Below are 14,684 nucleotides of genomic sequence, written 5' to 3' on the forward strand. Positions count from 1 at the left end.
TTTTTCATTCAAAACTCAATTTCTTTCTTACTTAAAACCATAAAATACATGAAAACATTTTATAAAAACATGTTTTTTACCCTTCTAGAGGTTTTCGACATTTGAGATTCCACCGGACGGTAGGAATTCTGATACCGGAGTCTACCGGGTATTACATTCTCGATCTTTAAGTAGACTGATAAATTCAAATGATATTGATCATACTATCAATTCATTTGAGCATGACCATGCATTTCTCAGTCTCACTTATCGAGGGACCCAGAAGATATCTCTCTCAAAGAGAGGGACTAATTCTATCTTGATTGTTCAATATCCTCTACATAATTTCTATTATGCTCAATCATAACCTTTATAATTGTCCGATTAAAGACAATGTTTGGTTATGTCAAAACATAACAGTCCTTATGTTGGAAACTATAACAATCTCAAGTCAAAGGATTAAGACACAACTACTTTGAGATTCACTTATGACAATAACCCATGTAGTGATCTCAGTGCGGGTCCATCCAATACTTTGTTCTCTAACAAGTATCTATGATTATTGAATTATATCAACATATACATAATCATCTAATGATTATCAATCAATACCATACTAGTTATATTTTATTATTATCAACATAATAATAAGTAACCAGGGATGTTAATCATTATTATGTAACATGCAAACAAATAATAATGATAGTAAAAACCTCTTTTATTAATAATCAAAACGATATACAAAAAGGTCCAAGATAATGGCCTAGGGCAAATACACTAACAATAATAAGTTCAATACTTGTACAAGAAGACAGGGGAGAATAGAGCCTAGTCTATTATACCAGCCAGGTCCTAAAGGCGGTAGAGTTAATCTATCCCCCTTTGGATAAGTTAGCCTTCGCAGTCATAATGTCGACAACAAAGCTATGATCTTATTTTGAGTCCCATACTATAGAGATAAGGACAAATTATCCTATTCGAAATATGCTTCATAGGCCGGAGCTTTCGGAGCGACTATCCACCTGGGTCGTCATGCTATTAGCCTATAACATCAAGTATGTTCCAAGAAGTGCAATAAAGGCTCAAGTCTTAGTTGATTTTGTCGCAGAGATGACACCACCTCTTGAAGTTCCCGAGCCTATGGTGGACGAGTGGCAGGTCTGGGCGAACGGAGCCTGTGGAGCCGGGGGTTCTGGGATTGGAATACTTTTAAAAATTCAAGTAGGAATCAATTTATGGTTCGTGGCAAAGCTCAAAATCATCAAGGAAATAAGTATACACAAACCAATTTTTTATAGTGACTCACAACTAGTTGTTAATCAATGTCAGGGACAATTCAAGGTTCGAGATCCGAGTCTTGTTAAATACAAAAAAAAAGTTCAATATCTAATGGCAAAAATCAAGAATAAACTGGGCAATTTTGAGCTTCACTAAGTAGCTAGGGGAGATAATGAAGAAGATGATTTGCTGGCAAAGTTGGCGGCGATAGGAGAGCAACATTTAACCCAACCTGTACCCTTTGAGGTGTTGTACCACCCATTAACTGAGGAAGAGGAGACCCTGCCAATTAAGGTAGCAAATACATGGATGACTCTAGTATATAGGTTCTTGAAAGAGAATGAGTTACTAGTGAATGACTTAGCAGCCAAATAAGTAATAAGAAAGTCTTCTAGCTATGTACTAATAAATGGTAGGTTGTACAGGAGATCCTCAATCCAACCATGTGTGTGAAGTATGTTAGAGGATGATGGCAAGAGAGCATCCTCAAGAATATTCATGAAAGGGACTATGGAAGTCATGAAGGAGCTCAAAAAATTGCCCGAAAAGCTTTCAGACAAGGATACTACTAGTCCACAATGATGCAGGATGCAAAAGAGCGCATCTAGAAGTGCCAAAGATGTGAACTCCATGCAAGTAGGCAGCCTATAGCCCTTCTTTTAGTGGGCATTGGATATCTTTGGCCCATTTTCAAAATCATCAGGGTCAAGGAAATATGTGATCGTGGCGGTTGACCACTTCAGCAAGTGGACAAAGGCACAGGCAGAGGCAGTCCAATCCATTGCAACTCAGCAGGTTGTTTCCTTCGTCAGCAAGAATATCTTTATCCAATGTGGTACGCCTAAAGTAATTATCACTGGTAATAGGACACAATTTTCAAGTTTCAGGTTTAAAGAATTTTTGAAGAAATGAGAGATTGACTTACGGTTTAGCTCAACATACCAGCCACAGACCAACGGTATAACCGAGGTTACAAATAGGATAATTCTCTAGGGGTTGAAAAAAAGGCTTGACAGGGCCAAAGATAGCTGGCCCGAGGAATTACCTCACAGTCTTTGGGCATATAGAACAACTCCAAGAGTATCAACGGAGAAAATCCCATTCTCATTAGTATTAGCGTCGAAGCGGTAATTCCCATGGAGGTCCAGATAAGCAGCTTTAGGACCCAGCATCCTAAATCATCAGGCGACCCTAAAGAGATTCAATTTGATCTCGACCAGGCTGAGTATCTAAAGGAACAAGCCTCAATCAGATGGCTATTTATAGGAATAAAATATCTCAAATGTTTAATTAACCTCGAGTCTTTAATGTAGGACATCTGGTTGTTAGGCAGTCTGATATAACAAGATGTAATGCTGGATCTAGTAAGTTGGGCGAAAACTGAAAAGGACCATTTAGAGTCTCAAAGATTATTTGTCCTAGTACTTATAAATTAGCTAAATTAGATGGCCGTATCATCCCTCATTCCTAGAATATTTATAATTTATGAAAGTTTTATCAATAAAATTATGAGATATTTTTTCATATATTGTGTGTGATTTAGTTATATAGAATGATGGGTTACCAAAACAGCACCAGCTAATGATTAAAGCAAAATATAACAAAAAAAGCCATAAGACGGGTAATCGCCAGACAGATGTTCGGGTGTTAGTCCTATTTAATAATTTAAAGACATTTTTGCATAAGCCACAAGGCAAAAAACTGCTAGGCAGATTTTTGGATGTTATTTTCATTTAATAATTCAAAGGCATTTTTGAATAAGACACAAGGCAAGTAATCGCTAGGTAGATGTCTGGGTATTAATCCCATTTAATAATTCAAAGGCATTTTTGCTAAGCCATAAGGCGGGAAACCGCAAACAGAAGTCCGGGTGTTAGTCCTGTTTAATGGTTCAAAGGCATTTTTGCCTAAGCCACAAGGCAAGTAATTGTTGACCAATGCTCGGGTGTTAGACCTAATTATTAAATATTTTTAACAAGTTATTTATGACGACTAGGTTTAATGCAGCTCGAGAAGCAAAGCAAACATCATTTATCATTAGGCAGGCGAAGAGAGGTGAGACAGAGAGCCAATTTGGTCATGCAATGTATTCAAGCTATGAAAACCAGCTATAAAACCTTTGAATTTAAAGAATCCAAGACTTTTAGGGGGACTTCTGATATGACTCGGTATTCGCCCAAAATAAGTAACATGTTGTCTACGATTAGCTCACGTGGCAAAACCCTTACAACCAAGATACTTTGACATTTAGACTTAACCACTTATGATGTAGACACAAGGCCAACTGTATGTAAGATGTTCGGTTCGTTGAAGGCTCGCCCCATAGAGCCGACCGAGCCTTTAAGAGTATCTTGTTACCATTGAAGGACGTTATAAAACAAATTCACAAAATGCTTATAATCACGAGATCTATTATCTACTAGCTGGTATCAGTCGGAATCTTAGTGAAATCATTAATTAAACCTATCTTATTACAATATAAAAATAAAACAGTCATAGAGTTTAAGGTATGCATTTTTTGGCTCAAATTCTATATGCTCTAACTTATCATTTATACTTACCCATTTAAAGAAATCATTAACTTGAGTATTGGAGTGACTGCTTCTAAACACCAACCACCTCATTTTCTCTTTTGCAGATTGTTAGGTTACACAAAGATCGTTTTAATATTAAATTAAATGATTTAATATTTATTATTGAATTTTTATTTTTATTTAAATAATAAATAATTTAATTTCACTCTTTAAAAGTCATAAAATAATAGTTTATTGTTAAAAATTTAAAAGTAAACTTCAAAATTTTATTTATTAAAAAAATTAATTTTGATTTTATTTGGATTTGAAAAAAAAATTACAGTGAACTTTTTACATCTAATAATCCAATAAAGGCATATAAATATAGAATTTGCTTTTCATAATATATTTAAAATGAATTCACAAGAAAATTTATACTCAAACACATCCAATAAATTTCCTCCAATTTAATACAATTTATCAAATAATTGATTGAAAATTCAGCATTGTCAAAGTCAATTTTTTCGGAGACATCAAAGTGTATATATATATATATATATATATATATATCAAAATTTTGATATTTATAAAAATTGAATCGAATCAATTTTAGTCAGAAATTGAATCAAAGTGAATCGGTCTGATTCGATTCGGTTCGATTTAATCGATTTAAACTTTTAATAAATTTTTTATTTTTTACACTTCTTTAATATGATATAATCTCTTTATATTATTGTAAATAATATATTATTATTAATAATTGGTTCGATTCAGTTTTTTTTATTTTTTTTATTAAAATTAAATTGAACTGACGTAACCGAAAATTTTAGAATAAAAAACTGAATCGAACTAAATCAAAATGAAAAAAATAAACTGAATTTTTAAATTAATTCGATTCGATCATTTTTTTTTTATTTGAATCGAATACTGTACATTATATAAAAATGGCTTGACTTACTTTATTAGCTTTTGTTTTGACTTTTCTGATGGGATTTTTGCCCTTAATTTTGTGAAAAATAAAATAACAAATTTTCAAAAAGTTTTTACTATGTAATATTGTATATTAAATTAAATTAATTATTTTTTTTATAGCCAATTAATTAAAGTTGCATTCCCATCAAAATATTGACCAAAATCTGGATATTTGACTTTAACGGCCACAGTTTAGTTTCCTCTTTGGCTATAAATATTGACATAAGAACAAGTACTTCACATCTCAAAAATAACTAATATAGAAATATGAAGGTTTCAATTTCTATAACGCAGATAGTACTCTCAGTACTTCTGCTGCTATTTTCAGCGCCAACATCTTATCCACAAGTTCTTGAAAACTTCCTCAACTGCCTTCCAAATCATGTTCATGGATCCAATCCAATCTTTGAAGCCATCTACACTCCATCAAATTCCTCCTTTCAATCTGTTTTAGTAGCTTACATCAAGAATCGCAGGTTTTTAACCTCTGATACGCCCAAACCACTAGCTATCGTCGTTGCTCTGCATGAATCTCATGTCCAGGCAACTGTTATTTGTGCCAAGTTTCATAGCTTGCAGATCAGAATCAGGAGTGGTGGCCATGATTTCGAGGGTCTTTCTTATAGATCCGATGTCCCATTTGTGATTCTTGACCTCTTCAATCTCCGATCTATTGACATAGATATTGATTCTGAGACTGCATGGGTTCAATCTGGAGCAATTCTTGGAGAACTTTACTATGCGATTGCCAAGAAAAGCAAAGTTCATGGTTTTCCAGCCGGAGTTTGCCCGTCAATTGGCGTTGGTGGCCATTTTAGTGGAGGAGGGTACGGCAATATGATGAGAAAATATGGGCTTTCAGTGGATCATGTCATTGATGCAAAGCTAGTTGATGTCAATGGTAAAATCCTGAACAGAAAATCCATGGGGGAGGATTTGTTCTGGGCAATAAGAGGAGGTGGTGGAGCAAGCTTCGGGGTCATCCTCTCATGGAAGATCAAACTAGTTCGTGTCCCGGAAAAGGTGACTGTTTTCATGGTGGACAGGACCTTGGAAGAAGGAGCAACTGATATTGTTTATCAATGGCAAGCCATAAACAAATTAGATAAAGAACTTTTCATCAGAGCACAACCAGAAGTTCGTCGAAATGATAAAGATGAGAAGACAGTAAGAGTCAGATTCATAGCCCTCTTCTTGGGAAACACTAAGAAGCTTCTTAGCTTGCTGAAGAAGAGCATCCCTAAACTGGGTTTGAAGCAAGAAGATTGCAAAGAAGTGAGTTGGCTAGAATCTACGATGTTTTGGACCAACATTCCACTTGGAACACCCACAGAAGCTTTGCTCAACAGGAGTATCCCAGCAGAGTTGTTCTTCAAAAGCAAATCAGATTACGTGAAAAAGATAATCTCCAAGCATGACTTGGAGAACATTTGGAAGCAGTTCATGAAAACAGAAGGAATGGTACTGCAATGGAACCCTTATGGAGGAAGAATGAAAGAGATTTCAGCTTCAGAAACTCCATTTCCTCACAGAGCAGGATATCTATTCAAAATTCAATATTTTACTCTCTGGTTTACACAAGGAACAGAAGCTAGCGATCGTCATATAAGATTGGCAAGAGAAATGTATGATTCAATGGCTCCACATGTGAGCAAAAACCCAAGAGAAGCCTATCTCAATTATAGAGATCTTGACATCGGAAGAAATCCAAGCAATGAGACCAACTTCCAGGAAGCTCAAGTCTATGGCAGCAAATATTTCAAGGGTAATTTTCTGAAATTGGTGGCTGTGAAGAAGAGGGTTGATCCTGATAATTTTTTCAAGAATGAACAGAGTATTCCTCCCCTTTGACTAACAAAATTTCCATGGCGGCTGTGTACTTTGATATTTGTTTAAAAATTTGAGTGTTTGTATCTGACCACACAACCATCCTTTGCTTACGTTTTAGAAAGAAAAAAATATCAAACACTAATAATAGACATGTTTGTCTTATTTTATTTAAAAAATTATTTTTATTTAAAAATAAATTAATTTTAAAAAATATATGAAAATAATTTTATCAGTAAACTATAAGTAAATCATATTTTTTAATCAAATGTATATACAGTTTTATTATTTTAGCCAACTATTTTTCTTGATAATTTAAATAAATTGAAAATTTCAAGATAAACTATATTTTTTAATCAAATGTATTTTATATATTTAAAATTTTTTAATTTAACTAAAATTGTCATAAAATATCTTATATGTTGACTAAAAAACTATAATTTACCTTTAATTATAATTTTTTAAATGATATGTGACAACTTAAAAAAATAATATTAATAAATATGCAAAATATAGCTCTTAAAAATTTAAAGATATAAATAGATAATAGAAAAATAAAAGATATTAATAAAATAAAAGGTTAAATTTAATTAACGAATATTAAAAATATTAATAAAATAAAAAATTTAAAATAAGAAGTACATAAAGTCACCAATATTTTTAATGAATTAATAATTTAAAAATTATTTCACTTAAATATTTTTAGTTTTTTTAATTTTTATAATTTATCTATACTATATATTGAAGGAGGAATTTTTTTATTTTGTTAAATTAATTTGACAAATTAGTTAAGAAAATAATAAAATATATTAATTTATTAATATTTAAAAACTCTCAATTAAATAGGTTATTTTTATTTGAATTTAAAATTTATTGTATTATAAAGAAATTAATAATATATAAATTTAAATTATTTTATTAATTATAAAAATAAATTTTAACCATTGAAATTTTATTTGATAAATTTTACAATTATTTTTATTGTGATTGATTAAATAATAAAAATAAATTTATTATTATTTAATATTTTAATATAATTATTTGTTTATTTAAATATAATTATAAATTATGATAAAATTTATCAAATTGTAATTCATAAATTAAATTAATAATAATATTTTAAAATCAGATTAACTTTATAATTATCTTTTGTATAATTATTTTTATACTATTTTTTATATAAATATCCCATAATTTAAGTTGATGAAAAATATTACTTTTTTATATTTAATAAGATTAGCTATTTGATTGGTTAGTTTAGATAATTACATATTTTTTTCTTTTAATTTTGATTAGTTTAAAAATAACATAATAATCTATTATTGTTTTTAAATCTTTAATTTGATTGGTTAAATGAATTTTCTATTTAAATTTAAATTTTATTCTATTAATTGGTAAGGTTTTATTATTTTATTTCAGATTTAATGTAGATTTATCGATAATATTTAATTCAATTATTTAATATTTAATTATATTATATTTTTTAATATATGATATTTAATAACTTTAAACTAACTTATTGAATATATATATATAATTATTATTTTTATTATAAATATTTATTTAGAATAAATATGTATATAGTATTATAAAAGTGAGATAAATTTCTAATGTTAATAAATTTAAGTTTAGAAGATTTTCATTATCTTTGAATAAATTTTAATATTTAAAAAAATTCAATTATAAATCCATAATCTATATGAAAAAAAAAGATTTCCTAATATATCTTTGTAATTTTTTTAATTATTTATAATTTACAAATATATTTAAAAATGGAAAGAAGGGAATATAAAGATTAGGGTTGAACAGTATTCGGTTCAAATCGAAAAAATCGACCGAACTGAATTAATTTTAAAATTCAGTTCGATTTTCTATTCAATTCGGTTCGATTTAGTTTTTAATTTTAAAAATTTTGGTTATTTCGGTTCGGTTTTGATTAGAAAAAAATTAAAAAAATCGAACCGAACCGATTAGTGATAATAATATGTTATTTTCAATAATATAGAGAAATTAAATTATATTAAAATTAAAATATTTTAATTAAATTTTAAAATATTAAAAATAAAGTGTAAAAAATAAAAAATTATTAAAAATCGAAACTGATCAAACTGAATCGAACCGAATCAGACCAGTTCGGTTCGATTCGATTTCTAACCAAAATCAGTTTGGTTCGGTTTTTATAAATACTAAAATTTTGATTTTCGGTTTATTCAGTTTTTGGTTTATTCAGTTCAGTTCGATTTTGAACCGAACCAATTGAATGCTCACCCAGATTGCTTAACATGTCTTTTGGTTTTATAATTTAATTTAAATTTTAAAAAGATAATAATTTTATTTTTTAAATTAAAGTTTATTTAAATTTGAAAGTGAATAATGATTTTATAATTGAATTCAAATTTTAAGTACATAAGAATTTTATTATTTAAATTAATCTAAAATTAAAAAATTGATTTTTGAGCTATATAAAAATTTTAGACAATAAAAATTTGGCATTAAAATATTAAAAGAACACATTTAAACATTTTGAAAAAAAATTTAATAATATAAAATACAAGATAGTAAGAATTATATTTTAAATTTTAAACTAAATATTACATAATACTAAAAAAACTAATATAAAATTATTAGATAGCACTCTCAAACTTAATCCGATGATAAGTGAATCAAAATAAATCGGAGAAATTTCAGATTTTATTCCCTAATCTCAAATAACTATTTAAAAAAAAATAACTATTAGATAATCCTTTTAATTTTTAACAATTATATTAAATTTCAGTGTTAGTAAATGAATATTTATATTTTTAATTATACATAAATAATAAAAAATTAAAATTTTCAGATAAAATTATTAAAATAAATTTTAATTTTGATAACATTAAATTATTAGATAGCAGAATTAAATTAAAAAAATAAAATTTCTGCATTAAAAAATAAAAACATATTAATTTTGATCATCTAATAATTATTTACCTCTCAATTAATAAATTAATTTTAATAAATTTAAATAAAATTTATAAACGTTAAATCACTTAAGTGTCTAATGCTTATCGAAGATAATTAATAATACCATCCAATTTATTAAAAGATAATAATTATATATTGAAAAATTTTAATAATAAATTTATTTAATTTATAAAAAAATTACATTAAATATTAAATTATTAAGATAATATTATGATATCGTCCAAATTTTAAAATTTTTACTATTATTTATACTTAAATTTTATTATTTAATTTTTATTATATAACGAATATAAAAATATGCAATGCATATCCAATAAAACTAGTCGATTTATATCCATAATTCTATAATCTATAGAATTATTGTGGGGAAAGGAATATTGGGATTTCTCATAATACCCTTAAATCTTTAAATTATTTGTAATAATATTTAATTTAATTAGTTAAGTAGTTGATTATTTTATTATTTAAAATTGAATTTTGAAAATAAATGATAATTTTATTTTTTTGAAATGAGATTGGAAGTACATGAAATTATCAATTTTGTTAGTGAATTAATAATTTTAAAATTATATTATTAATTGTAAAAAAAATAAATTTACAATTGAAATTTTATTTGATATGTTTAATTAGCTTTATTATGGTTGATTAAAAAATAATAAATAAATTTATTATTATTTAATATTTTAATATAATTAATTTTTTATATGAATATAATTGTAAAATATAATAAATGTGTGGATTATAATTTTTATAATTTATAGATTAAATTAGAATTTTATTTTTTAAATATATAGATAATATAATTCAAAAGGCGAAATGCCTAAAATATAAACTAAAACAGATCTTTAGGGCTAAAAAATAAAGATCCAACTAAAAATAAAATTTTAAAGTCCTATCCAAATGTGAATACTAAATCCGATAAAATTAAAGAAGATGTCGCTACTTAGCCGTTGGAAGAACAATGACTGTTCAGAATTGATCCATTTGGATAGGACTTACTAAAAGATGAGTAAATCAATAATAACAAGACTCTAGTTGAAACATATGATCCATTTCAGTTCAGAATTGATCATCTTGTTATTATTGATTTACTCATCTTTTAGTTAGTGCTCTCTTTTACTACTTTGATACTTCTATTTATTTCAATAAATTAGTTTAGATGTGTAAAACGCTTCTCAAAACCAAATTCCTCCTTAGTTTTAGTTTGATTAGGAACCGTTCGCTAATCAAACACTAGTTAACAAGTAGCCAACGAACGTCCTTGAGGTTCTTCACTTTTCAACTCTTAAGTACATTAAGAGATAGAGAAACATAATTCTAACCTTGCTAACCGTGTTGTTAGGTTAGATCATGCAACCAATTATTACTTGTATTTAAATAATCTAAGCAATTACGGATCTAAATTATTTAAACTAACTATATGTTACCTATGCAATTAAAAGCAATGGGCCCTTATTGATTCTAATAGTAAGGCAATAATAGACATGAAGAACAAGTTGTATAAATATTGAAAAATAAAAGTTTTAACAATGGAGTTTCAAATCTCCCAATTCATAACAAACTGAAATTTCTCTAACTTCAACTATAGATAAAGGTTTTTAGCCACTCATGGTGGAAAAAGAACACATAAAAGAGAAAGAAAGAAGAAAAGGAGAGAGAGAGAGAGAGGTGTTGTCGAGGCTTCTGCCGAAAATTCTGATCTTCCTTTGCTATTGGTTGCTGACCCTTTTTATAAGTGAGAAGTCCTAATCCTTCTTGGAGTTGGAATTCTATTTTGATTTGGTCTTTGATGGTCTTTTGATTCCTTCTTTGTTTTTGTGTTTTAGCATGAATAAATCTCCTTTGGTGAAGGACTCCCTTTGGTGCTTTTTCTGAGGTGTCATAGGATTGGTCTTGGTGTATTTGAAGTAGGATAGGACGCTAAGACTTTTGATTCTTTGAATTTTTACTTTTCCCGCACTTCTGTATTTGGGCAAATCACTCGCCCAAATTGTTTCTGCGTGTTTCCTCCAGGTTTCAGTTTCAACTTTTCTTCTTCAGGTGCTTTGGCCAGCGATCCGAACAAATCAACTTGGGCATATCAAGTCTTGTAGGTTAGCTTCCTCTTCCTGCAGCTGCCTTAGGCATTCTATGAGGCTTGATTTGGCCAAATCGCTTCGGCCAAATCAGTTTTCCAGCATTTCAAGCTATTTTTCTCCAAATTTCCATTTTTTTCATTTTCTGCAAAAATAGTGTAAAACATAAATTATGCTAGGAAAATATATATTTAAACAGTAATAATAAGAAGAAAAATATGGCTAAATTATGCTTGATCACTTGTAAATATCATACCATTAGCAAGTATGACTTGTAGTGTAGATTAATGTAATTCATGGATGATGTACATATTTTATTTAACGAAATAAAATATTAGCATTAATTATTTGCTCGTGATTTAATTTCGGTTATAGAGATAATTTAAGCAAAACAAGTCTAAGATATTAATTGTGATTAATACATTCATCGAAACTCTTTTTTTATCTAAAATAAATTTAGTTTAATTATTGTGTTAAATTGTTAAAGAAATGATCACTTGTTCAGAAAAAGGCGGGGACTAGGTCCTCGTTTGGATTTATGACTTACATTGGCTAGTGAGTTTTATTCTCAATACAAGATAACATAGTCAACCTTGTATGACGAGAACAAAACCAAAGAACTTTTGAAACTGGTACATGGAATCTATGCAGTTCATTTTGGAAGTGGTTTTAAAAGGACTATTTCTGAATACTTTAAGATTTTATATTTTTAAAACATAAATATGAATTCTTTAAATAGTTCAAAGATTCTAATCTAAAATATGAAAAAATATATTTTAAAAGAGTATAGAGGTTTTTGATGTGATCAACGCGAGAGATACTCAAGTACCATAATGTATAAAATATCTTAAAAGGTTGACATTGAACAATATTGGAGACTGTATGAGATTTAATGAACTATAAATCGCGTTTGCTCATTCTTATGAAGAATTTGCATAAAATGCACAACTTCTTCACTTCACTATTAGATTTAATCTAATATAAGTTTCTACCAAATATATGAGATATATTCTGGTTGAACACAAAAGTCTTAAAGTGTTAAGATTAGAGGTGTTTGAAATGAAACTTAATAAGGATAAGTTTGTTGGACTTTCTAAATAAGATTTGAGATTGTAAAGTAATTTTTTCATAAAACAAAGAGTTGTTTTAATCTAAAAATTCATGATTCTTGAGAAATAGTTTCTATAAGAAGAATGATGAACAAATAGAATGCTAAAGCAGTGGGTAATTTAATAGGGAGATTTTTTGATGTTGACTTCACTTAGGAGAGGTTCTTCGGCTACCCACACTATCTTCGATTACAAGTGGAAATTCCTATAGCTAGACCACTTATCACAGGATTCAACAACAAAAAACCATATGGTAATTTGCATAGAGTTCAATTCAAATATGAAAAACTCCCTGATTATTGCTATGCTTGTGGCATTATGGGACACATTAACAAAAATTGCCCAAAAGTTGGAGATAGAGGGAAGGGTAGCAATGAAGCTCAAGATGACTACTCTTCAACCCAATATTTTCCTTTTGGTCCAGAATTGAAGGCATAACCTGCTCACATCAATCGCACTAGTGATAAGATAACAATTAAGCAACCACCCCTCTTACCCTTGCCCAGATCCATCCTAAATTCACAACTACTCCCAACCTCTCCAACATTGCACTGCCAACAAATCAAAATCCCACCCCTCTCCTCCTTTCTAAAGCATCACAACCTTTATCCCAACTAACATGTTCTTACCCTATCATGTTCTTACCCTATCTTTTTCAACTTTATATTGAGGGACTATCTCACTTCATAATCAGTTATCCCTTTAGGGTATCTTCATTTCACAACGCGGACCAACAATCTCTCATTTACCTTTTTTTTATGACTCCATTATTTTCTCTAAAGCCTCCTTTGAAGATGTGGAGTTGATCAAATAAATTCTCCATCAGTATGCTGAAGCTAGTGGGCAAACAATTAACCTGAATAAATCCTCTCTGGTTTTTAGTAAAAATACATTAAGGGATATTCGTATGGACATATCTAGTATTCTTTGAATACCAAATATGAATGAGCAAGATAAATTTCTAGGGTTCCTTTCGGTTATCCCCAGCTCAAAAATGTTGGCTTTTGCCTAAATTTGGGATCGCATACAACAAAAATTAGTAGGTCGGAAGGAACAACTTCTTTCAAAAGGTGGGGGGAGAGAGGTTTTGCTAAAACTAATGGTTACAGCCTTACCAGTTTATGCAACGAATTGTTTTAAGCTACCAAAATCTTTATGTACCGATATTAAATATATGATGTCTCGATTTTGGTGGGGACAAAAGAGAGATGAAAGGAAGCTCCGTTGGATCTCTTGGGATAAAATGCGCCTTCCTAAGTATAAAGGAGGTTTGGATTTTAGGGATTTCGAAGCTTTTAATATGTCTTCCCTAGCTGAGCAGGATTGGGGATTTTAACAAGACCAGGCTCTCTTTTATCAAGAGTTATGAAGGGAAAATACTTCCCTTCCACATCCTTCCTCAATTTAAATCTTGGCAATAATCCATCTTGGGTTTGGAGAAGCGTCCTTTGGGGGAGGAGAGTTCTAGAAAATGGCTTAAGGTGGCAGATCAACAATGGAAAATCAGTTCTTTATAAAGAGGATGGTTGGCTTTCAAAATCTTTTCCCAACACTCCTAGAGTTAAAGAATCACATGATAGGGCAGTCGTATGGATATCACAGCTTCTGAATGAGAATCGAAAATGTTGGGACATCAATGCTCTTCTTTGATGGAACTTTACCGAAGAATATATGTAGCACATATGAGCCATTCCAGTCTCTTTGGTTGACCGTGAAGATAAACTCATATGACATTTTACTCGTCATGGTGATTATGCTGCTAACTCGAGGTGCTCTATAGCAAGGGAATTGCTCACCAACCGCTATAATACTCAGATTTCCAAACTTGGACCTTATTCTAATACAAATATAGAGAAATTTTGGAAAAGTGTTTAGAGACTTACCCTCCCTAAAAAACTTGCCACTTTTCTTTGGAAATTGTTGTATGAGAGACTCCCCACGAGAGAGTTGCTGAATAGAAGATTGGG

General features: G+C 29.4%; 1 protein-coding gene across 1 annotated transcript; it reads left to right on the plus strand.

Moving 5' to 3' along the window:
• Nucleotides 1-5,000: 5,000 nt before the first annotated feature.
• Nucleotides 5,001-6,723, plus strand: LOC110603017 (berberine bridge enzyme-like 17). The gene has a single exon (XM_021740658.2). The coding sequence runs from the start codon at nucleotides 5,010-5,012 to the stop codon at nucleotides 6,591-6,593; it is 1,584 nt and encodes a 527-aa protein (XP_021596350.1). The 5' UTR covers nucleotides 5,001-5,009; the 3' UTR covers nucleotides 6,594-6,723.
• Nucleotides 6,724-14,684: the final 7,961 nt, after the last annotated feature.

This window comes from Manihot esculenta, chromosome 16 (assembly GCF_001659605.2).
Source record: "Manihot esculenta cultivar AM560-2 chromosome 16, M.esculenta_v8, whole genome shotgun sequence".
NCBI classification, from domain to species: domain Eukaryota; kingdom Viridiplantae; phylum Streptophyta; class Magnoliopsida; order Malpighiales; family Euphorbiaceae; genus Manihot; species Manihot esculenta.